Below are 24,010 nucleotides of genomic sequence, written 5' to 3' on the forward strand. Positions count from 1 at the left end.
AAGGGGTGCCGCCCTTGGGGTGCATCAACTTGAATACCACCCAAAGAAGTGCTGAAGGCAAAGAACTTTTTATCACTTGTTACATGGAAGGAGACCGATAGTTCTCGAAGCACGGTCTTCCCGTGGGACTAGCACAGGATGTTGTTATTCAGGCTTTCAGGGGGCAGGGCAGGGAGCTTGCATATACATTAAAGAACTTACACATATTCTCTCAGGCTCTTTGCCCCGACTGTGCATGCCTAACATGCTAACAGGCTAGTGCATATCGGGATGCTCAAAAAATGGCAGAAAACCCCACCTATAGGAGATCTTAGTATTATAACGAGGTAAAAGTAACTTCAAAACAATTCAGGGGGACGCAAATAATAATGAATAAAAAATGGGGTGCCTGGCTGGCTCAATCAGTAGAGCATGTGACTCTTGATCTGGGGGTTGTGAGCTCGAGCCCCATGTGGGATGTAGAAATTACTTCAAAATAAAATCTTAAAAAAAAAAAAAAAAAAGACAATGCAGGGGGGCTTCTGTGTAAGATCCTCAGCTCCAGTCCAGCTCAAACTGGCTCACCTAAGGGGCTATCAGGTGAAACACCTAGCTGGGCAGTCTCCTTGGCTGGAATTCCTGGTTCTGCAAAACGAAACACATTCCTTCCCTGTTTTTGTCCCTTCCCCTCCTCCCTTCTGCTGAGAGCTTTGAACACTCTGATCTGAGTAACTCCTCTGCTGGGTCCTAGCTAACAGGGGCAGGGGTATCCTGAAATGACAGACCCCGTTGATCGGAGGCCCATGAAGTCATACTAGCAGGTGTCCTGGTGCCACTTTATCTGGTCTCCTGGAGGTCTTTTCCATGTCAAGAGACTTGGAATCTAAAAAATGCCTTTATTCTTCATGTTTAAGATTTCACTAGGTACATTTGGTAATTGTAGCTATCTGTAGCGTAGTGCGGATTAACTACTTGTCCCACAAATTGCCTTGAATGATAAAGCAGGCATTCATACCCCTGGAGCCGAAGCCTATGTGTTCCTTGGTTGGTCCGGCCGTGCCTGGGTACATATTGATGAGGGAGCGTAAGACAAACTGAGGGCAAAGTACAGGCTAACAGCACCCCCGGGCCCCCAGGTGGAATATGTGTGATATTTCTTGGACACCCCTGGCTACCCAAGAACAAAGGAAAGGGGTTTAAGTGCTGGCCATGGTAATGTGGGAAACTAAGGCAAATGAAATTTTAAATTCCCTTACTGCCTACAGCCCATTGACAAGTGCTTGAAATAGGCAGAGTGCCCTCCCTCTAGGAGCTCAGCTGCCTCCGTGACGACACTTTGCTAGGGACAAAAGGGAATCTTGGCTTAGCATCATCCTGACCCCCAGGAACCTGTAAGTCTACTTTAACGTTACAAAAATTCCTTTGGAGACTTCCTTTATCTCAACACCCCCAAGATATAAGCTGGCAATCATATTCTAAGCTTATGGCCCCCTGATATACAGATGTGTGTATCTGGGTCTCATGACTGAGGTTTTACTAAACGGTAATAAATGGTGTTTTCCCAACAGCACCTAGCCTCTCAAGGTCCTGGAAACCTTGCTTCCGAAATTCCTTAGAGTCTTAACCTATCCCTAACCTCCTCCCTACCTGAGGATATATAATCAGTCACCCGTCACAACCCCAGGGCAGCTCTTTCTGCCCACGGGTCCTCTCCCCATGTTTTAATAAAATCACCTTTTTGCACCAAAGATGTCTTCAAGGACTTTCTTGGCCGTCGGCTCCAGACCCCACCATCGCCCCAAAACTTCATCAATATGACCATTAACGTTTTGAATTGACAAGTTGGATGTCTGGGTGCCAGCTTCATAACCGTGAACAAAATATTGGGAAACCCAAATCAAAGAGCATTCTTCAAAAATCCTGACCAGTACTCCTTAAAGCTGTCAAGATTGTCAAGAACAAGAAAAACCTGAGAAACTATCAGCCAAGAATAGCCTAAGAAGACATAATGAATATGTGTAATGTCGTGTCTTTCGACAGGATACTGGAACAAAAAAGAGACATCGGGGAAAACTGGTGAAATTCACATAGTAATGTACCAATCAAGGTGGTTTCTTAGATGTGACAGACGTACCATGGTAACGTAGTCAAAATTTGAGAGGCTCACAACAGGGGACTCTAGGTCAGGAGTATACAGGAACTCTATGCATCGCCGTTGCAATCTTCTGTAAAGCTAAAACTATTCTAAAATGTTTTCTGTTCAAAGGGCAACTGCAACAGTGCCTTCCCACAGAATTGTGGGAAATCAGCGAGAGCTTACAGGCCAAGTGCAAGGGGCAATGCTTAGCGCACAGATGACAGGTGTTACTAGTGCTATTTTACGTCAACTGCGGGAGGGACGAGAGCCCCGACACCAAGGTATTTTAATCACGATAAGCAAGAGGCACTCACCCCACGATCCCAACCGGCAAACCCACCACGCGCCCACAACTCCACGCGAGCGCACTTCCGGCCGGGCGCGCGCGCACGCACACGCACTGGCCGCCGGGGGCGGGGCGCGCAGGACGACGCCGGCGTGGGGCGGGGCTGGCCGCCGTTCCCACACGGGCGGCGGCCCCCGGAAGTGGCGTGTCTGGGGATGTCGCGGAGCGGAAGCCGAGTGTGGCAGGAGGCCGGCTGGAGACGCTGTCTCCTGTTGCTAGACGACGCGAACTAGCTTTCGTCACTTCCTCAGCCCGCCGTCTACCCACTCCCCTGGCCGGAACTCAGGGGCCCGGAGCCGCGGTGGGCACAGAGTCGTTCTCCGAGGCCCAGGACCGCGGCCCGCTCGGCAGCTGGAGTCGAGGCGACGCCACCCGCGGGGAAGAACCCAAGCTGGAGTGGGAAGATGGCTGCAGACAAGCCTGCAGGTGAGGCGCCCACGCCCGGGGCGGGCGGACCCTGGCGCTGAGTAGGTGGGGACTAGGGGTGGGGACCCGAGGGTGACTTTAATTTGGGTGTGCGTTCCTCTCCCCCATCCTCTCCCTCGGCCGCCCCTAACGTGAGTCTTTGGGCCCCCTGGCCGGTAGTTTTTTTTTTTGTTTTTTTTTTTTTTTTTACGTAAGTGCAATATGAAGCCGCACCGACCGCCTTTGCCCCGCTCGCCGGAATATCCGACTTACATTTGTGTAGCCACTTCACGGGCTTTTCGGTTTTCCAGGGGGGAAGGCGGATCACCCCGCAGCACACGGGTGCCTTATGTCCCCTGGCTCAGGATAGGGCTCACCTGGGCTATTTCGCCCACGTAAGCCTGCCTCTGGTCAGCGAAGTCCTCTAAAGTTAGCTTTGTGAAAACTATTTATTTAAATAGTCCTAAAACTGAAGTGTCTCTCTTCGTTCTGTGCTAATACCTTGCGCTTAGGACCTATTTTCCCCTAGTTCCTCAAGGTTAGCTCATTTAATTTCGACTGATTTCTTTATGGATTAGTACCCCATTCCTAGAGTCTTCTCCGTTAAGGTGTATAAAATTCTTTCCTGCCTGCCTCTGGGAGGGTCTGCCGTATGTTCCCTGTAAGAAGTGAATGTTCATTGGAAGAACTTCACTCGCAGGTCTTAGAAGTGGTCAACACTTTGTCTCTTCTAAAGATTTCACTGTAAAAAGCCCATCTCAATATTCCGAAGGTTTCGATCTCAATGACTGATGGTCGGACTAGATTTGAAACGAAAGTGAGCCAGTCCTACTATCGGAAATTTGTTAAAAGATCTCTGCCGCAGTCTGCTGAGAAGGAAAACCATAGAGAAAAAGTTTACAAATTGAGGATAATAGAGTGTGCTGTAGAATGTTGGGTAGGCTGGTCCCAGGAGGCTTCTGGTGGGGGTGGTATCTGAGCAGAAACTCCCATGAAATGACAGAGTGGCCGTATGGAATGGGACAGGCTGGATAGCGAGAATGTTCCAGGCGGGAAATCAGCGTGGCTTGTCCGGGGCCGGACCACGCTGTCCGACATCTTCCGTCCTTAACTGAAGGCAGCGTCTCTGTGTCCCGGGTTTACGGTTCCTACTTGGCCATATCCTTGCGCTTGCTTGGAATGAGCTTTTTAAAAAAGGCCTAGGGCCTGTCCGGTTTCCAAGCCCTGCCGTGAAGTATTCTCGTACTTGTCCCTTCATTCACTCACGAAGATTGGGTCCCAGGCACCGTGTTGGATGTTGAAGAAACGGATATGACTCGCCCCGTGCCGCCGACGTGTCCTGTTTAGTCTGTAAGGACCGCGCCGCTGGGTGGCAGTCCCATCTGGTGACGTGTGCAACGCGTAACGTGGCGGCGTAACGCACGTGGTGGAGGAACGAGGCCCACGGTGATTCGGGGCCGTGTCTTTGGCTGAAGCTTTGTAGCCACGTGGTAGGAAACGTCTCACCTAGATGACGTTACGGAGCCACGTCGTAGGAAACGTCTCACCTAGATGACGTTACGGAGCCACGTGGTAGGAAACGTCTCACCTAGATGACGTTACGTTCGTCTCCAGCCGAGTGTTGAGTGTGGTCTCCTTGAATCTGGCCTCCTCTCCGCCCCCGCTTCACCTGCTGTGATTCTAGCCTTTGTCCCTAATGTCTCCCTCGCGCGAAGCCGCCTTCCGACTGCCGTCCCTCTCTCTTCCTGTCCGGTCTGTTCTTCGCACTGTTGTCTTTTGATGTCTGAGACGCTAATTGCAGCAAAGCATTCCGACGCCTGTGCGCTTTCTAAGCTTATGCCATCTCGTGTGCAGCACATCCTCTGTCCTTCATGTCGTTCGTGAAACTTCACCGTGTGTTTCCAGCCGACGTTTCCGTATCGGCACACCTCGCTCTTCACCCCAGAAACGACTCTTGGACATACTGTTCTTCTGAGCTGCTGAGTGGTAGTGCCTTCGATTTTCTTTTCTCTTTGGTAAACACGCTCCTCGTTCAAAGGCTTTTTTTTTTTTTTTAATATTAGTAACGTTTTTTAAAAGTTGATTTATTTTGAGAGAGAGAGAGAGGGGGCCGAGCAGGGGAAGGGTGGAGGGGGGCAGGGGGTGAGAGAATCCCAAGCAGGCTCCACACTGTCAGCACAGAGCCTAATGAGATGTGGGGCTCAAAGTCACCAACCATGAGTCCACGACCTGAGCCAAGATCGAGAGTCAGACGCTTAACCGGCTGAACCACCCGCGTGCCCCTCACGGTCTAGCTTATATGCTGCTTCATCTCTGAGCTCCTGAGCTCAGGGCCCTTGTCACGGAGGGTAAGAAAAGAGACCCATGAAAGCATTTAAGAAAGTGACCTGATCACAGCGTGGGAAGGGGGAGGTTTCAGTGAAAGGAGACCGGAAGCCCAAAGACTAGGTAAAAGCGGCTAGTGCTATAGTAATTTATTCAGTAAATATTTACCCATGGCCTGCCTTGCCAGGCACTGACATAATCTCTGTAATCATGGAGCTTATGGTATGAAAGAGAAACACGTAAACTAAAAAAATACTTGTGAGTTTAGGTTGTGATGAGTATTGTGAAGAAAAGGAAGTAAGAGGACCACGGATAACTGAGAGCAAGGACCCTGTTAAGAATGGATTGGTCAGGGGCGCCTGGGTGGCTCAGTTGGTTAAGCAGCCAACTTCGGCTCAGGTCACGATCTCGCGGTCTGTGAGTTCGAGCCCCGCGTCAGGCTCTGTGCTGACAGCTCAGAGCCTGGAGCCTGTTTCGGATTCTGTGTCTCCCTCTCTCTCTGCCCCTCCCCTGTTCATGCTCTGTCTCTCTCTGTCTCAAAAATAAATAAACGTTTAAAAAAAAAACTGTTTAAAAGAATGGATTGGTTAGAGAAGGAAACACTCTCTTAGAGGTAACATTTTGTGACTGATTGGGTATAGTAGGTAAGCAGAAAGGCTTACTCTTTATGCAAGGTTCTTAGTTGAACCTCAGTTTCTCATTTGCAAAATGGGGGTCCTAATAGGTTTCCAACTTACTCATGTATTTTTTTTTAACATTTTATTAAAAAAAATTTTTTTTACGTTTGTTTATTTTTGAGAGATGAGATAGAGAGCAAGTAGGGAAGGGGCAGAGAGAGAGAGAGATAGAGAATCTGAATCAGGCTCCAGGCTCTGAGCTGTCCGTGCAAGAGCCCAACGCAGGTCTCAAATCCACGGACCGTGAGATCCTGACCTGAGCCGAAGTCGGATGCTTAACCGACTGAGCCACCCAGGCACCCGTGAGATTTCATTTCTAAGTAGGCTCTGCACCCAATGTGGGCCTCGAACTTACAACCCTGAGATCAAGAGTCGCGTGTTCCACCGACTGTGCCAGCCAGGCACCCTCTAATTTTTAATAGCGTTTTAGTTTATTTACTTACAGGGTTGTTGCTTGTGTGCTTCAGCTGAGGTCAGGTGTTTGTTTTGGCTCACATCCTTTGAGAAGCAGAACCCAATTCAAGTGCTCTCAGTTTGGAAGGTGCAAACGCAGAGTAGTAGAGGCGAGAGAGGAGAAAGCCAGGCCGAGGGAGGTGCAGTATGTTACATACTTGGCTCTTGTTCCTCCCTGAGCTGAGAGAGAGCAGGCCGCTTGCATGTGGGGTTTTTCTGAAAGGGCTGCAGGAGACACTACCCTTCAGGATAGTCCATATGAGAGAGAAAAAAGGGATAGCTTAGCTGTCCAGCTTCCTCCTGTTTCCTGTTTCTAGTTGGTAAAGACTCATTGCACGGGAGACAGATGTACCCGTGCTTCTGGATCGTATGGCTTCTCAGTGACTGATCGGCCAGCAGCTCTCCCACCCTGATTTGTATGAGACCAAATTGTAGAGGGAGGACGGATGGAGACCAACCAAAGACCAAGGTTCAAGGGGGCAGTGGGGGGCTCACGAGGTCCGTGTCCCTGTATAACATATAAAAGTGGTGTGAAACTGGTTTCATTTTTTACTAAGGAAGTACCAACAGTGTTTTAGGGTGATTTATTTGACTTTAATTTTTATGGTCATCTGAGAGGAGAAAGTGGCTGGAATTAGGACACAAAATCCTAGATTTGAATTTATCTGAGAATTTGGACTGTGGGCATGGTTGTAGTAGGCTTCGTAGAAAAAGGTTGATAGGGGCGCCTGGGTGGCGCAGTCGGTTGGGCGTCCGACTTCAGCCAGGTCACGATCTCGCGGTCCGTGAGTTCGAGCCCCGCGTCGGGCTCTGGACTGATGGCTCGGAGCCTGGAGCCTGTTTCTGATTCTGTGTCTCCCTCTCTCTCTGCCCCTCCCCCGTTCATGCTCTGTCTCTCTCTGTCCCAAAAATAAATAAAAAAAAGAAAAAGAAAAAGGTTGATAATGTTATGAATAAGGGAAAGATAGAGCCTGACCTGATGGGTAACATGAAATCAGCTTTCAAAGATAGCTTTAAAATTTTACGCCAGGATGGCCATAAAAATGATAAGAAGAACAAACAAATGGGAAGATTTTAAGCCAAGGCTATTTTTATTTTATTAAAGACACCCAAAACTGATGATGATGATGATGATGATTATTAAATGTATATGGTAAAAAACTATTAAGTCCTCTATTGCCCCTACCCAATTCCTGCATCCAGGTAGCCAATACTGAGTTTGTGTGTTCTTCCAGACTTTTCTACACCTACCCAAGCTCACACTGACTTAAAAATATATATGGCTCAGTCATTTGAACATCCGACTCTTGATTTGGGCTCAGGTCATGATCCCAGGGTCGTGGGTTAAGATTCTCTCTTTTCTCCCTCTGCTTCTCTACCCTGCTCCATGCTTTCTCTCTCTCTCAAATTAAAAAATAAAAATAAAATATATGTGCAGATTACGTGGTACTGTCCTGCCATTTGTTTTCTTCAGGGTTCAGTAGGGAATCTGCATATTTGGTATTTTTTCAGCTTCGTATTACAAGTGATTTCAAACATCCAAAAAAATGGAAAAAATGAGTATCCATATACCCACCACCTAGTTTAACAATTGTTACATTTTGCCGTAGTTGCTTCTTCTTTATCTAGCTAAAATTCTTAATGTTGAATATTTCTTTTGTTTTTAAGTTTATATATGTTGATAGAGCGTGAGTTGGGGGGAGGGGCAGAGAGGAGAGAGAGAATCCTGAGCAGGCTCAGTGTTGAAAGCGAGAGCCGGATGCGGGGCTCCATCTCGTGACCTGAGCTGAAATCAAAAGTTGGACGCTCAACCACCTGGGCCACCCAGGCGCCCCAATGTTGAATAGTTATAGATACTTCATCTCTAAATATTTCACCATGCACTTTTTTTTTTAATTTTTTTTTTTTAACGTTTATTTATTTTTGAGACAGAGACAGAGCATGAACGGGAGAGGGTCAGAGCGAGAGGGAGACACAGAATCTGAAACAGGCTCCAGGCTCCGAGCCGTCAGCATAGAGCCTGACGCGGGGCTCGAACTCACAGACCGCGAGATCATGACCTGAGCCGAAGTCGGACGCTTAACCGACTGAGCCACCCAGGTGCCCCATGCACTTTTTTAAAATAAGGCCTTTCACCTATATAACCGTTGTCATACTTTAGAAAATCACTATTTAAATATACTAAACTTCCCCAAAGTAAGCTGTACTTACCTGACAAATTATCAGTTATAAGGTAATAATAAGTCAAAATGATGAAAAGTACAGCCCAGGGAAGAGAGTCAACAATACAGTGACCACACTTATTGTGGTGAGTGCCAAGTAATACAGAGTTGAATCAACATGTTGTACACCTGAAACTAATCAGTTAGAAAAACGAGCTGTGCTTTTCAAACTGAGATCCAGTCAGGATTCACACATATTTTTTAGGTCTCTTCAGTGTCTTCATTCCCAGTATCTCCCTTTTCGTTTTGTTTTGTTTTGTTTTGTTTTGTTGCATGACAGTGATTTTTTGAAGAGACGAAGTCAGTTGTCTTGTATAATACCCCACATTCCGGATTTGTCTGATTGTTTCTTCCTGGTATCCTTGTCCTTGGTCCTTGTCTTCTGTATTTTCTGTGAACTGAAAGTTACTTCTCAGGCTTGGTTAGATTTAGATTTACCATATTTGTATATTTTTAAGTGATTCTGTATACTTTATATATAAAGTGCATGATGTCAGTTTCAATTTGTCCACCATTAGTGATGCCAAGTTTGGTCAATTTGGCAAGGTAGTGATAGGAACATCTTTTTCCAATTATAATTAGAAGTAATCTAATGGATAATAATTTAGAATAATATAAACATCCACCATTGGTGATCAGTTGTATCATGGGGGGGCTGCAAGCTGGTACTTTTTCTAGTTCCATTACTGCTGACATTTATTTGCTGATATTCTGTAAAGAACAGCTCTCCTGTATTAATTAACTGGGGATGAACTATAATTTTTCCCAGAAAGGCATGTTAAATGTTAAAAACTTGAAAATTCATCCTTTGCATTTACTAGTTTTTAGGATAAGGAGTTGATGTAATTGTGACCTACATTTCATGCTTTTAAGTGTTGTTAATGTTTAGGAATTTAGAGTAATATATTGGTCTTAGGATTCCAGTTTTTTTTTTTTTAATTACTTTATTTTGAGAGAGAAAGAGTGCAAGCAGGGGAGGGGCAGAGAGAAACAGAATCCCAAGCAGACTCTGTGCTGCCAGCACAGGCCCAATGTGGGGCTTGATCTCACAAACCGTGAGATCGTGACCTGAGCCAAAACCAAGAGTCGAATGCTTAACCAACTGAGCCAACCAGGTGCTTCTCCAATTTTAAATGTATAGTTGAGTGAATAGTTGATTTATACTTGTGAACTTTCATTGAAATTTTAACTATATTATTGCATGGACGTTAAAGAATACCTGAGTCACTATTTTCATAAGTTTAATTTTTAGATTTAAATTCTCAGAAAATTATCTTTTTAAGTCAACTGTACTTAAAATTGAATGTATGAAATATTTAAGGTAGTTAAAATTTTATGTCTGAAGAGTGTTTAACGTTGTAAAGGCGATCAAACATTCATCACATCCCTTTAAAATTAGAACTCCAAATAGAACGTCTAAGGGACTCCTGGCTGGCTCACTCAGAGGAGCATGAGACTCTTGATCTCCAATCGTGACTTTGAGCCCCACGTTGGTACAGAGATGACTTAAAAATAAAATCTTTTTTTTCTTTAATTTTTAAAAAAATTTTGTTTTTACATTTATTCATTTTTGAGAGAGAGACAGAATACAAGCGGAGGAGGGGCAGAGAGAGAGGGAGACACAGAATCCGAAGCAGGCTCCAGGCTCTGAGCTGTTAACACAGAGCCGGACGCGGGGCTTGAACCCACAAACCGCGAGATCATGACCTGAGCCGAAGTCGGACAGCTAAACCGACTGAGCCACCCAGGCGCCCCTAAAAATAAAATCTTAAGGGCACCTGGGTGGTTTAGTCAGTTAAACGTCCAAGTCTTGATTTCAGCTCAGGTCATGATCTCACAGTTTCATGAGTTTGAGCCCCGTGTCAGGCTCTGTGCTGGCCCTGCAGAGTCGGCTTGGGATTCTCTCTGTGCCCCTCCCCTGCTCGCGCACGCGCTTTCGCTCTCTTTCAAAATAAATAAACTTTAAAATATTATAAAAAATAAAATCTTGAAAAGTCTAAGTTGAATATAAAAGTTTGAGGAAAATCTACACTTTCTGAATTTGTAACATTAATAAATCAAGTATTAATATTTAAAAAACGGTCTCTTTTCTGTATATAAAAACTACTCTCAAAAATAAGCAAATAAAGGGGTACCTGGGTGGCTCAGCGGTTGAGCGTCTGACTTCGGCTTAGGTCAGGATCTCTGGTTTGTGAGTTCGATCCCCACGTCAGGCTCTGTGCTGACAGCTCAGAACCTGGAGCCTGTTTCCGAGTCCGTGTCTCCCTCTTTCTCTCTGCCCCTCCCCTACTCATACTCTGTCTCTCTCTCAAAAATAAATGAAGATTAAAAAAAAAAAACAAGCAAATAAATAAATACTAGTCTCAGATACAAAAATAAAAACATACTCCTCAGCAGGGGCATCTGGCTGGCTCATTCAGTGGAGTATGCAGCTCTTGATCTTGGGGTTGTGAGTTCGAGTCCCAGGTTGGGTGCAGAGATTACTTAAAAAATAAATCTTGGGGCGCCTGGGTGGCTCAGTCGGTTGAGCATCGGACTTCGGCTCAGGTCATGATCTTACAGTTTGTGAGTTTGAGCCCTGCTTCAGGCTTTGTGCTGACAGCTCAGAGCCTGGAGTCTGCTTTGGATTCTGTGTCTCCCTCTCTCTCTGCCCTTCCCCCACTCACACTCTGTCTCTCTCTCTCTCTCTCTCTCTCTCTCAAAAATAATAAACATTAGGGGCGCCTGGGTGGCTAAGTCGGTTGAGCGTCCGACTTCGGCTCAGGTCATGATCTCGAGGTTCGTGAGTTCACGCCCCGCGTCGGGCTCTGTGCTGGCAGCTCAGAGCCTGGAGCCGGTTTCGGATTCTGTGTCTCCCTCTCTCTCTGACCCTCCCCCATTCATGCTCTGTCTCTGTCTGTCTCAAAAATAAATACACGTTAAAAAAATAAATAATAAACATTAAAAAACATTAAAAATAAAAACCAAGATACTCAGCAGTGGTAGAGATCTGCTTTGTCTGTCTTCCCCAAAGCATGTTGTTACTGATTGTTGATATTCTCTTCCTTTATTTCTGAAGTGCTGGACAGAGTGCTCAAGTCTGAGGCAGTGCTGGTCACATAGTGTTTCTCTGAGCTGTATACTAATCAGCTGTTATATATAGGGTTTTGATAAATCAGAGACGCTTGTCCAAGTGATAGGAAACCACATAGGGTGTGTGAACTTTATGGTGACCTTGGCAGACGTGAATTATTTTTCTTTCGGATGGCGTCCTTCTTTTTTAAAACTTGCCTTCACAAAGGAATCAGCACTATTTTCTGAGTGTACCAGTGGGTTTCCTTAGGCCTTAACATTATTTTTTCCTTAGGAAAAAATGTCCTTTCTTGAAAATCATTGAGCTATATTTTGAAAAGGTAGCTTGTGTGGAAGAACCTCCTGCAGTCAGATTGGAGTTGTTAACATTCTGTATTGGAATGTATCTGTGCGTTCAGTTAACTGACTTTTCAGTTTTGAAAAAGCAGTGTGTTTCTTTTCGACTTAGTTCAGACCTAAAGGCAATTGTTTGGTTCAAAATGAAGCCTGTTGGCTTAAAGGGTGTCCGGGTTTGTGTGCCTAAGAGCCCTGTACGCCTAGAAGCTCAGCCATGTTCATTAGGCCAGAGTAGAAGGAAAGTCAGGTTTAAGGATGAAGGGCCATTTTCTCTTACAATCGGCAACGGAGACTACTTTTGGACAAATAAAGACATATTGTGGAATTATGTGCAGACTCTTTCTGGTAAGAACTCCGCAGTCACAAATAAATAATCTAGGTTTTAAAAACCTGACTACAAAAATAACACCCATGCCTTATAGGAAACTTGAAAAGTAGAGAAAGATAACAAGGAAAACAAAAATAGTAATCCCATTGGAGTGTTTTTGTTTCACAGTTATATCTTGAAGTTAAAATGCAGATAAAATAATGGTTAACTGGTAAAAGGCTATTTCTTGAGCTCTGTTCTCCAAAACGTCTGTAGAAATTGGAATTTCAGACTCTCTTGTAAGCCTTAGAGTCTAGTTTATTTATCTTAAAGCTGGCTTCTCTTTCTCAGGAAGATTATAGGAGACTTTTATAGTTCCTAGAGGGTAATGATGCAGAGTAGAAGCCTAAACTCTTCAGTGCGTTGGTGACTTGTTGGGTATTTCCCCTTGCTTTGCAGTATTCATAAATCACTTTTTGACAGTTGGGCCTGTCAAAGAATGTAACCTAGAGGGATGCCTGGGTGGCTCAGTCGGTTAAGCATCCGACTCTTGATTTCGGCTCAGTTCGTGATCTCAGGGTTCGTGGGATCGAGCCCCTCGACCGGCTCAGTGTGGAGGACCAAGCCTGCTTGGGATTCTCTCCCTCTACCCTTCTCCAGCTTGTGTGCTCTCTCAGTCTCTCTCAGAATGAATGAATAAACTTAAAAAAAACTAAAGTAACCTAGAGACGGTGTACCTTATTTTTTATGATTTTTTTATTTCTTAAAAGTTCATTTATTTATTTTGAGAGAGAAGACGTGCATGTGTGAGCGGCGGAGGGGCAGAGAGAGCGGGAGAGAGAGAATCCCAAGCAGGCTTAGCGCTGCCAGCATAGAGCCCGGCGCGGGGCTCCGTCTCAGCTGTCCTCTGAGCTCAGTGTCAGACGCTTAGCTGACTGAGCCACCCAGGTGCCCCGAGAGCACACATTTTAGAAGGAGCTGCGGGGAGAACTCGATGGCAAACTAAGACATTTTGACATTTGGTCTAAATTTAATGCATTTCCTTGGGAGGGAAGATAAATGTTTTAAATTAAACACTCTGGTTTTCCTAAACGTTTTTAAAGTTTTGTATTCATTGTTAAAATTTTATGACAGATACATATGCGGTATAGTGTTCTGCTTTAATCTAAACTCATTCTTTCTGGAGCTTTGAAATCCTGGGTCCCATTTTTACACAGTTAAAAGTAAAGGCTCCTTACTGTTCTTGTGCACCTGAAAATTTTGCAAAACAGATGGATTGTGTAAACAGTTGGGTTAACAATAACTCATTGTTATTGGCTTTCTAAAGAAAAAACTGTTTAATGATGTCCTTTTAAACTTTTCTCCAATAAACTGTCAGCTTTCCTCCCCCCTATAAGGACTCAATTCTTATTTATCTGTATGCTGAAGTAGAAGTGAAATGTTAATTTATCTGCTAACTTTTTTTCCTGTTTCATTTTATATAATTTTTTAAGTTTCATGTAAGTAGTCTCAACACCCATTGTCGGGCCCAGACTCACGGCGCTGGGATCCAGAGCTGCGTGCTGTCCCTACTGAGCAAGCCAGGCGCCCTTTGTCTGCTATCTGTATCAGAAGTAACACTTCTGAAAGACCCAGATACCAGAATACTTTTTTTTGTTGTTGTAGGGCAGATCTAAGTCTTCGATAAGTTCACTTAGCACAGGTTGTGTTTTGTTCTTGATGTTAAGTGGCGATTCTCAAGAGTGGGCAGTCTACCGGGGATTTGACGGTGATCTAAGGGCTGTCCCATAATCAAGTCATGCTAAAGCTGTTTTCACTGTTAATTGTATGTTTAGAACGCAGAATATATATATATATATCTGTTTTTGAAACTGCCAGAATTGTTGGTTGTTTTGCCAGAAGGAAGGGGAGAGAGCCAGTACTTACTTAGCATCTGTAAGCAGAGAGTTAGGTGGCCAAGGGGAGGCCGACCGAAGATGTGACTGATTCCAAGGGTTGTACAGTTTTCGTTGCACCGTGTTGCCCTCTTGAGAGAGGGCAGTTGGGAATCTTTACTGACGGCCAGGATGTACCAGGCCAGGGCTCCCAGAGTCAGCTCTGTGCAGGACTGGTTCTTTGGAACGCTCCTGGAATATAGGTTTTTTAGATAGTTTCAAAAATGCCCACATTGTGTTTGCTTCGGCAGCACATATACTAAAACAGGAACAGTGCAGAGATTAGCACCACCCCCGTGCAGGAGGACATGCAAATTCACGAAGCATCTTGTATTTCTGTACTGTGTTTGGAATGTTAAAAAAAAACGCCCAAGGGGCACCTGGGTGGCGCAGTCGGTTAAGCGTCCGACTTCAGCCAGGTCACGATCTCGCGGTCCGTGAGTTCGAGCCCCGCGTCAGGCTCTGGGCTGATGGCTCGGAGCCTGGAGCCTGTTTCCGATTCTGTGTCTCCCTCTCTCTCTGCCCCTCCCCCGTTCATGCTCTGTCTCTCTCTGTCCCAAAAATAAATAAAAAACGTTGAAAAAAAAACAAAAAAAAACGCCCACATCATGAATGTACATAGTTTAATGACTCCTTACACACCCAGAAAGAAGCCCCTCCTGAGAGCTTGCTTTGAAGATTAAATGAGTTACCCTATTTGAGGTGCTTTCATGCCTAACACCTGGTGAGCCCTCAGAGCGTGTTAGCTTTATTGTTACGATTACGGAGACGTCGCGGGTGGTATAGAATGGTATAGAATGGAGACGCAGATAGTATCTCAAGCTAGAACTTGGTTTAGCAGGGGCCGGAAGGAGTGGTGGTTGTTTCAAAGCCGCACGCAGTTTACATTGGAGCCCTGTTTCCTCAGGACTTCCCATACCTGACTTCTGAGTTAGGTCCGACCTCACTTGCCATCTCTGTGCCCTCTCACAGCCCTTGTTACTGCCATGGCGTTAGTCACACCCGGAATCCCGGATTTGCATCTTATCTCCGCAAGGAACCTCTGAGTTTCACAAGTGCGGGAGCCCTGTCTGTGTGGTTCATGTGTCGATCCCTTGCACTTAGAATGATGCTTGACCCTTATGGTCTCTCAGCTATTTATTAATTGGATGTATGGCCTGAATTTATTATCTTCAAGCCGTACTGTCACAGTTAAAAAAAAAAAAAAAAAGACTCTCGGGCGAGTGTCGTGCGTTTCTTCACGGTCAGGGTTAAGGAATGAACAATGTCTTCTGGGAAGCTTGCGGTGATGGCGAGGGTAGTGTTTGTAGGAATGATTGAGTAGTAAATCTGGGGGACAAGATGATCGGCCCTACCTCCCCACTTGGAGATTTGTCTTCCATTGCTACTTGAGTTGGATCGTGTTGCTTTGTGAACAAACGTATCCACTGCTTTATAGAAGCTTGTTTGGGGTTACTGAATTTCTGAGTTGGAGGGCACCCTAAAAGCCATCTAAGACAGATGCTCTTTAGTAACTAGGAAAACCGATATTTGCCCCAGTTCCACTTGTGTATCAACTGTGTAATTTCAGAAGTGGCACGAGAGTTCCGGTCTTCTTACTTCAGTTCCAGGTATTGGCTGTACCTCCCCGTGCTCCCGGGTCCCATCTGTGTGTTGGAACAATCAAGTCTGCACCACCATGCCACATAGGGGGACCTACTCTGCCGGATACATTCTCACCGCTTCACGTATATTCTCGGTGAAGCCTCCCAATAACTCCGAAAAGGGCTTTCTTATCTCCGTTTTTTACCTCGGTTCAAGCTTTGGAGGTCTTTAGATTCCAGGCTGGAGCAACAATTCTATCTGAAAAAAACTCTTGTGTAAATAAATTCAAATATTGTGAGACTCTGATAGTCTAAAGAATTTTTTATTCTGAGTCATCAACAATGGCATCACCCTCACGTACCTGCGTTTGCAGCCCATGCGTCCTATTTATGCAGTGGTCCTATTACTTTCCGTTGGTATTCCGTTAATGGTGCGTGGGGCTTTTGTCGGTGAGTAAAACTGAAAAAGCCAGAATATTCTTTGGGAGATGATTGAAACCTAAAAGTCACCTTTTTAAAACAAAAGGCAGATTTTTTAAAATTAAAATGTTGGGGCACGTGGGTGGCTCAGTTGCTTAAGTGTCCGACTCTTGACTTCCGCTCCGGTTGTGATCTCATGCTTGTGAGATGGAGCCCTCGTCAGGCTCTGCTCTGGGGTGTGGGCCCTGCTTAAGATTTTCCCTCCCTCCCTCTGCCCACCCCCCACCCCCCACCCCATTCTCTCAGGCTCTGCTCTGGGGTGTGGGCCCTGCTTAAGATTCTCCCTACCTACCTCCCTTTGCCCCCCACCATTGTCTGTCTCTTAAGAAAATTAATGTTAAAAATGACTGATATTTATTATCCCATATATAATATTCTTGCCATAAATGTTAGACTAAATGCATGAGGAAACAATCAGATAAACCCAGAATATGGAACATTCTACAAGGTAACTATCTTAGACTCTTTATTTTTTTTTTTTAAGTTTCTTTCTTTCTTTCTCTATTTTGAGACAGCACATGAGCAGGGGGAGGGGCAGAGAGAGAAGGAGAGAGAGAATCCCACGCGGGCTCCGTGCTGTCAGCTTGGCTTCATCTTACTAACCATGAGATGATGGCCTGAGCCAAAACCAAGAGCTGGAGGCTTAAGCGGCTGAGCCACGCAGGTGCCCCAGCTTAGACTTTAAAACAAGTGGTGACTTGAGGAGCAGCAGAAGGTCAGGAAGTACTCTGGAGTAAGAGAAACAGAAGCTATTGAAGGGAAATATGTGAGCCTTGATTGATACCCGGATTGGGAGGGAAAAATACAGTGATAAGATATTTCTTAGAACAATCAGGGAAATTGTTAGATGATATTATTGATTTATTGTTACTTTTCTTAGTGTGACCATTTTAGTAGGTTATGTAGGAGAATGTCCTTTTTTTAAAAAAAAATTTTTAATGTTATTTTGAGAGAGAGAGTGTGTGTGAGTGGGGAAGGGGCAGAGAGAGAGGGAGACAGAACTGAAGGAGGCTCCAGACTCTGAGCACAGAGCCCAAGGCGGTGGTCTAACCCAGGAACTGTGAGGTCATGACCTGAGCCAAAGTCAGACACTTACCCGATTGAGGCACCCAGGTACCCTGGTGTTTTTTGTTTGTTTGTTTGTTAGTTTTTTAAATCAAAAGAAAGTTTTCTAAGTGGGAAAATTTTCAAATAGTAAAAGACCGTTTCTAAAGACTGATCTTTATCTTTTTTTTTTTTAATTTTTTTTTTTTTAGCGTTTATTTATTTTTGAGACAGAGAGAGACAGAGCATGAACGGGGGAGGGTCAGAGAGAGAGGAAGACACAGAATCTGAAACAGGCCCCAGGCTCTGAGCAGTCAGCACAGAGCCCGACGCGGGGCTCGAACTCACATACCGCGAGATCGTGACCTGAGCCGAAGTCGGACGCTTAACTGACTGAGCCACCCAGGCGCCCCTATCTTTTTTTTTTAATGTTTGTTTATTTTTGAGACAGAGAGACAGAGCACAAGCAGGGAAGGGGCAGACAGAGAGGGAGACACAGAATCTGAAGCAGGCTCCAGGCTCTGAGCTGTCACCACAGAGCCCGATGCGGGGCTCGAACCCGTGGACCGTGAGATCGTGACAGCCGAAGTCGGATGCTTAACCGACTGAGCCACCCAGGCACCCCTAAAGACTGATCTTTATTAAGTACAAGTTGTATTTTGAGTTCAGTACCTCAGGGCAAAGCAAGAAATGTTGTGATTGATTTGAGATTAAATGAAGTTAAAATAATCAGCATTACAGTTTGCTGTAGCTTTCAAGGCACTGTCACTTTCCTCCCCTTCCTGCCGTTCCCATTCCCAGTGCTTAATTATTATTATGGCATCGAATAAATGTGAAAAGGGCTGAAAGATTTTGAAATCTGTTCAAACATGGAGTTAAAGGATTTAACATTCTTTATGGTCCCTTGATGTACTAGATGCTGATTTTTTTTTTTTTTTTTTGGCTCTGTAGATGTGGTTACCTGGAAGTATTTATTCCTATTAACTTTTATAACTTTGTTGCCAGTTCTTTCCTTTATTTTTTTTTTTTTAATTTTTTTTAATGTTTATTTATTTTTGAGACAGAGAGAGACAGAGCATGAATGGGGGAGGGTCAGAGAAAGAGGAAGACACAGAATCTGAAACAGGCTCCAGGCTCTGAGCCGTCAGCACAGAGCCTGACGCGGGGCTCGAACTCACAGACCGCGAGATCATGACCTGAGCCGAAGTCGTACGCTTAACCGACTGAGCCACCCAGGCGCCCCTCTTTCCTTTAAAAAATTTCAAAAGCTCAGGTTTGTTTCTTAGTGTGGAATGGCTATGTTTTATGTTTTATGTTTTATGGCTACTGCTATGTAACTTTACAGAGGAAACTCTGTTGTCTCCAGAGTGTGATTTCATGGTTTAGCTTCTTGTTACTTCTCTGACATCAAGGCCCCAAATCCTAAGGAAAAGCATGATTTCTGCCAGTCCCTCTCCCCAAAATCATCTGCCACAATATATAGATGAGACTTAGTCGAGACAGATCCCTGGTGAACAAGAAGAGCTGAGACCATGTGACTGCATCATGCAAAGTTGGGATCGATGATGCTTTCGTTAAAAAGTATTTTTTTGAAGCATTTGTCAGAGCAGTTAAGAGTAGTGAACTGGAGTAGTTTTAGACTTGATTTAGCAGAGATTTTTACGCTTATTTTGGAATTCTGTTTTCAAATAAAAAATTAATTTTGAAAATACAAAATTGTGGGGCAGGAATCATTAATCTTAGAATGTATATGGATACTTGGGGCACCTGGGTGGTTCAGTGGGTTGAACGTCCAACTCTTGACTTCAACTCAAGTCATGATCCCAGGGTCATGGGATCAAGCCCCCTGCTGGGCTCAGCGCTCAGTGTGGATCCTGCTTGGGATTCTCTCTTTCTCTCTGACCTCCTTTCCCACTTGCATTCTCTATCAAAAATTAGGGGTGCCTGGGTGGCTCAGTTGGTTGAGTGTCCAACTTCTGCTCAGGTCGGGATCTCATGGTTCGTGGGTTCGAGTCCTGCATCGGCTTGCTGCTGTCCGTGCAGAGCCACTTCGGATCCTCTGTCCTCCTCTCTCTTTGCTCCTCTTCCCCCAAATAAACATTAAAAAATAAATTAAATTAAAATTTAATAAAATAAACTTCTGGGAAAAAAGATTGTATATAGATATTTAACCATGTTAAGGAAGCTTTAAGAAAAAAATTCTTTTTTTTAAAAAAAATTTTTTTTTCAACGTTTTTTATTTATTTTGGGGACAGAGAGAGACAGAGTATGAACGGGGGAGGGGCAGAGAGAGAGGGAGACACAGAATCGGAAACAGGCTCCAGGCTCCGAGCCATCAGCCCAGAGCCTGACGTGGGGCTCGAACTCACGGACCGCGAGATCGTGACCTGGCTGAAGTCAGACGCTTAACCGACTGCGCCACCCAGGCGCCCCGAAAAAAATTCTTTTTAATGTTAATTTATTTTTGAGAGACAGCACAACCAGGGAAGAGGCAGAGAGAGACAGAGACACAGAATCTGAAGCAGGCTCCAGGCTCTGAGCAGTCAGCACAGAGCCCAATGCCGGGCTCAAACTCATGGACCACGAGATCATGACCTGAGCTGAAGTCGGACGCTTAACCGACTGAGCCACGCAGTCCCCTGCCAAGGAAGCTTTTTAAATGTGTTAATGTTGGCTTTTGGATTTCTAAGCCTATGAAAGCATTCTTGGCCTGGAAATTAACTATGAGTTCTTAGCAATGTAGTTTTCTAATTGTTAAATGTTATTATATTCCAGCTGGATTATAACCTTTTTGAAGGTATTGTGTATGCATTTATAATCTTCTTGTGTCTCCAGAGCCTGGCATAGTTTCTTGAATATGTGGGACTTTGGTATAGATTGCTGGGGGGCAGATCTACTATGTTTTGAGTGAACGCAACATTCTCAGTCCTGATGGACAGAGCTGTGATTCTTCCATACGTGGTGGTGGGTTTTCATTGTGCCAGACCATGGCTAAGGGAAAGGTTTCTTTAAGTTTCTGGAGGAGTGACTTCCAACTCCTTATAACACGAATAAGTCATGGTAATTGAGAGCGCCCTAACTATAGCAACTTCATTAGGAAGAAGACAGGAAGAAAACCAGGGGCACACTCACTGTACAACTTTATTTCTAAAGAACTGCAAAACTTGTGTGCTTGCAGATCAGGGAGCAGAGAAACATGAAGGGACAAGTCAGTCCTCTGGGATCACCGATCAAGAGAAGGAGTTGTCCACCAGTGCTTTCCAGGCTTTCACAGTAAGCAGTGGTTTCTCTCGATTTCCGTTTTTAGGATCTGTCGAATATGAATCTTTTCACAATGAATTTTTAAGTTTATAACTTTTGTTCTGTAATAACTCAAGAATTAAGTTTAGAGAGTAGGTTTTATTTAAATTTTTTAAAAACTGGGAGTTTAAATATGGTAAAAGGAATGGGAGTAATTTGAGCCATTCCCAAGTTTTTGTGTTCCATAAACGTGTTGACTCTTACAGTGTTATTTTTTTTTCAGTCTTTTAAACTTAGATTTGTAATTATATGGGTCAGTCTTTTCAGTTCACTTCTTTGTTCAGTTCTCTTTCTTGAATGTTCTTTAAAATGGAACCCCAGTCAAAGTCAAAACTTTAACTTTTCTGATGTTAAAACGATATGAAAGAAAACCTTATTTGACTATTAGGTTACATACATGTAAGCAGAAGAATTTGATACTTGGGTATTCAGAGCATGTTTATTAGAAATTAAATCATATTACCTTTCTTGGGCTAGCCTCAGCTGTTCTACCATGCTAGCAACATATACCTATATACGTGTGTGTGTGTGTGTGTGTGTGTGTGTGTGTGTGAGAGAGAGAGAGAGAGAGAGAGATGTGGTTTTATACATGTACATAGGTATATGATACACTTACGTGTCTATGTATGTCTTATACACATAGTGGTGTTAGAGTGTGAGTCTTGAGAAGTAAATATCTATAATTTCTAGCTTTATTGAGATATAATTGACATATCCCAGTTTCTTAATTGACATGAATATTGTTTCATTCAGTGACTTTAATTAGTATATTTGGGGAATAGATCTGTCTTTTTAAAGAGTTTTCCAAATAGAGACGAATGAAACGTATTTGGAAATGAATGTCTTAGTTTTAAAGGTAATAGGTAATTGTGTCTGTGTGTGTGTTTTTTTGTTGGTTTGTTTTAGGCTGGAAATTATGATGCCTGTCTGCAACACCTTGCCTGCCTACAAGAAGTGAACAAAGATGATTATAAAATAATTTTGAACACAGCAGTGGCTGAGTTTTTTAAAAGTAACCAAATGACAACAGACAGTTTGAGACAGACACTTAACCAACTGAAGAATCAGGTGACACACAAATGAATTTAGCTATAAAAATGTTGTGATATTCTCTGAATTGTGAAGTAAAAATACTTAAGGAAAATTAATATGACTTGTCGGTTATTGGCAGCACAACTTCTGACGTGTCTAAAACAATGTGCATTAATTTTATTTGTATAAAATTATTATTCCAGGAAATGAAACGTATGCTGTGTAATTTTATTTTCTAATTTGAACAGAATAGACTAATCTACCAAATTTGAATGAGCTTTGGAACTTGGAAGGAAAATTAAAGTGGAAATCTATGAAGAAGCTTAGCTGCTGAGATGATCTTTCTTGTGACTGCAAAGATCTGATTATAATCATGTGAGATTGTTTTAGCATTTTGGATCAGGAGATGATTCATTCATTAAATAGAAGATACTCTGATTTATATATGGTTTGGTGCTTGCCTTGGTCATCGGTCATAACAGCAACATCTCTCACATCACAGGGTCAGAGCTTTGGTAGTCAAGAGGGCTAACGAAGATGACGATGATGGTAGGGTCGGGTGGCAGACGTTTGTTGCCTACTATGTAACAGGGCCCTGCTGAGAACTGTGCATGCAGCATCTCACTCTTTCCAGCAGTCCTGTAAAGCAGCCACTATGATGTTTCTCATTTTACAGATGGGAAAGCTGAGGTACAGATAGCCGGTGTAAATTGTCCAAAGACACAAAGCTCTTAAAGGAAAACAGCTCCGTGAACCCAGTCTTCTTTGACTCTAGGGCCTGTGCCTCTGAACCGCTTCAAGGTCTTGAGACCTTTTTGAGCCCCTGTCCTGTGTTCCTGGGTACCATTATACAGTAGAGTATCCCTAAAACGTGACCTAGTTAGAAATAAGTGACCCCTCCAGGCTCTTTGTAATTTTTTTTAGGAGTAAAGATACTCTACAGTATCACCCTATACATGGTATTGTTAGAAATAAGTAACCTGTTCAGGCTCTTCCTGATTACAGGAGTGAAGTAATTTACTGGCTGCATCGATCTTGATCTCAGAGTTGTGAGTTTAAGCCCCATGTTGGGCATAGAGATAACTTAAAAAAAGAAAGAAAGAAAAATGGCCAATGTTTATCAAACTCTTATGTGATTCCAGATTCCATATTAAATGCGTTTTATGTTTTATCTCCTATAATTCTCATATTCAACCCTTGAGATAGGTCGATAGCCTAATGATTTTAATTTATATGGCCAGGAAAAGTAGGAGCAAGATTCAAACCAGACCTTCAGACTTCTTTTTTTTTTTTTTTTAAGTAAACTCTACATGTGGGATTCAAACTTACAATCCAAGGTCAAGTGTTGCATGCTCTAAGGACTGAGCCATCCAGGCACCCCCAGACCTTCTGACTCTTTTTATTTTTAACATTTTTTAAAATTAGTTTATTTATTGGGGCGCCTGGGTGGCTCAGTCGGTTGAGCATCCGACTTCGGCTCAGGTCACGATCTCAGGGTCCGTGAGTTCGAGCCCCGCATCGGGCTCTGGGCTGATGGCTCAGAGCCTGGAGCCTGCTTCCACTTCTGTGTCTCCCTCTCTCTCTGCCCCTGCCCTGTTCATGCTCTGTCTCTCTCTGTCTCAAAAATAAATAAAAAACGTTAAAAAATTTTAAAAAATAAAATAAAATAAAATTAGTTTATTTATTTTGAGAGAGAGACCAAGCAAGCTGGGGAGGGGCAGAGAGACTGGGGGACAGAGAGTCCCAAGTGGGCTCTGTACTGACAGCAGCTAGCCCGATACGTGATTTGAACTGACAAACCGTGAGATCGTGACCTGAGCCAAAGTCGGCCGCTTAACCAACTGAGCTGCCCAGGCACCCTGAGTTTTTCTTATAGATTGTAAGTGATCTCTACACCCAATGTGAAGTTCGAACTCACAACCGTGAGATCAGGAGTCTCATGCTCTACCAACTAAGCCAGTCAGCTGCCCCAAAATCTTTTTTTATTTTTTTATTCCTTTAATTTTTTAAAAAAATGTTTGTTTATTTTTGAGAGAGAGGCAGAGAGAGAGGGACACAGAATTCCAAGCAGGCTCCATATTGTCAGTGCAGAACCTGACCTGGGGCTCAGACTCACGAACCTTGAGATCATGACCTGAGTTGAAATCAAGAGTCGGATGCTTAACTGACTGAGCCATCCAGATGCACTGCCCAAACCTTTTTTTTTTTTTTTTTTTAATGTTTTTGTTTATTTTTGAGACAGAGAGAGACAGAGCATGAGCAGGGGAGAAGCAGAGAGAGAGGGAGACACAGAATCTGAAGCAGGCTCCAGGCTCTGAGCTGTCAGCACAGAGCGCGACATGGGGCTTGAACTCACAGACTGTGAGATCATGACCTGA

The 24,010-nt window shown here is 44.0% G+C and overlaps 1 protein-coding gene, 1 long non-coding RNA gene and 1 other non-coding gene across 9 annotated transcripts in view; all 3 read left to right on the forward strand.

Annotated features, from left to right (window-relative positions):
• Positions 1–2,616: 2,616 nt before the first annotated feature.
• The window catches only part of CNOT10 (CCR4-NOT transcription complex subunit 10), a 72,131-nt gene continuing 50,737 nt past the window's right edge, over positions 2,617–24,010 (forward strand). For 2 of the 7 annotated variants that reach the window (XM_049629057.1, XM_049629061.1), the window contains exons 1-3: positions 11,955–12,297; positions 20,479–20,573; positions 21,507–21,668. In XM_049629057.1, the coding sequence (XP_049485014.1) occupies positions 11,997–12,297; positions 20,479–20,573; positions 21,507–21,668 (558 nt within the window). In that variant the 5' untranslated portion in view covers positions 11,955–11,996. Of the gene's footprint in view, positions 2,889–11,954; positions 12,298–20,478; positions 20,574–21,506; positions 21,669–24,010 lie in introns of those variants that run through there. The other 5 variants (XM_049629056.1, XM_049629060.1, XM_049629062.1 and 2 more) reach the window with 4 other exon arrangements.
• LOC125921460 (uncharacterized) lies at positions 5,550–7,539 on the forward strand. The gene is made up of 2 exons (XR_007457433.1): positions 5,550–7,036; positions 7,260–7,539. It is a non-coding gene; the product is annotated as an uncharacterized LOC125921460 (long non-coding RNA).
• On the forward strand, positions 14,429–14,531 carry LOC125922220 (U6 spliceosomal RNA). Its single transcript, XR_007457644.1, has one exon. It is a non-coding gene; the product is annotated as a U6 spliceosomal RNA (small nuclear RNA).

The sequence above is a fragment of the Panthera uncia genome, chromosome C2 (assembly GCF_023721935.1).
Source record: "Panthera uncia isolate 11264 chromosome C2, Puncia_PCG_1.0, whole genome shotgun sequence".
Taxonomy (NCBI): Eukaryota; Metazoa; Chordata; class Mammalia; order Carnivora; family Felidae; genus Panthera; species Panthera uncia.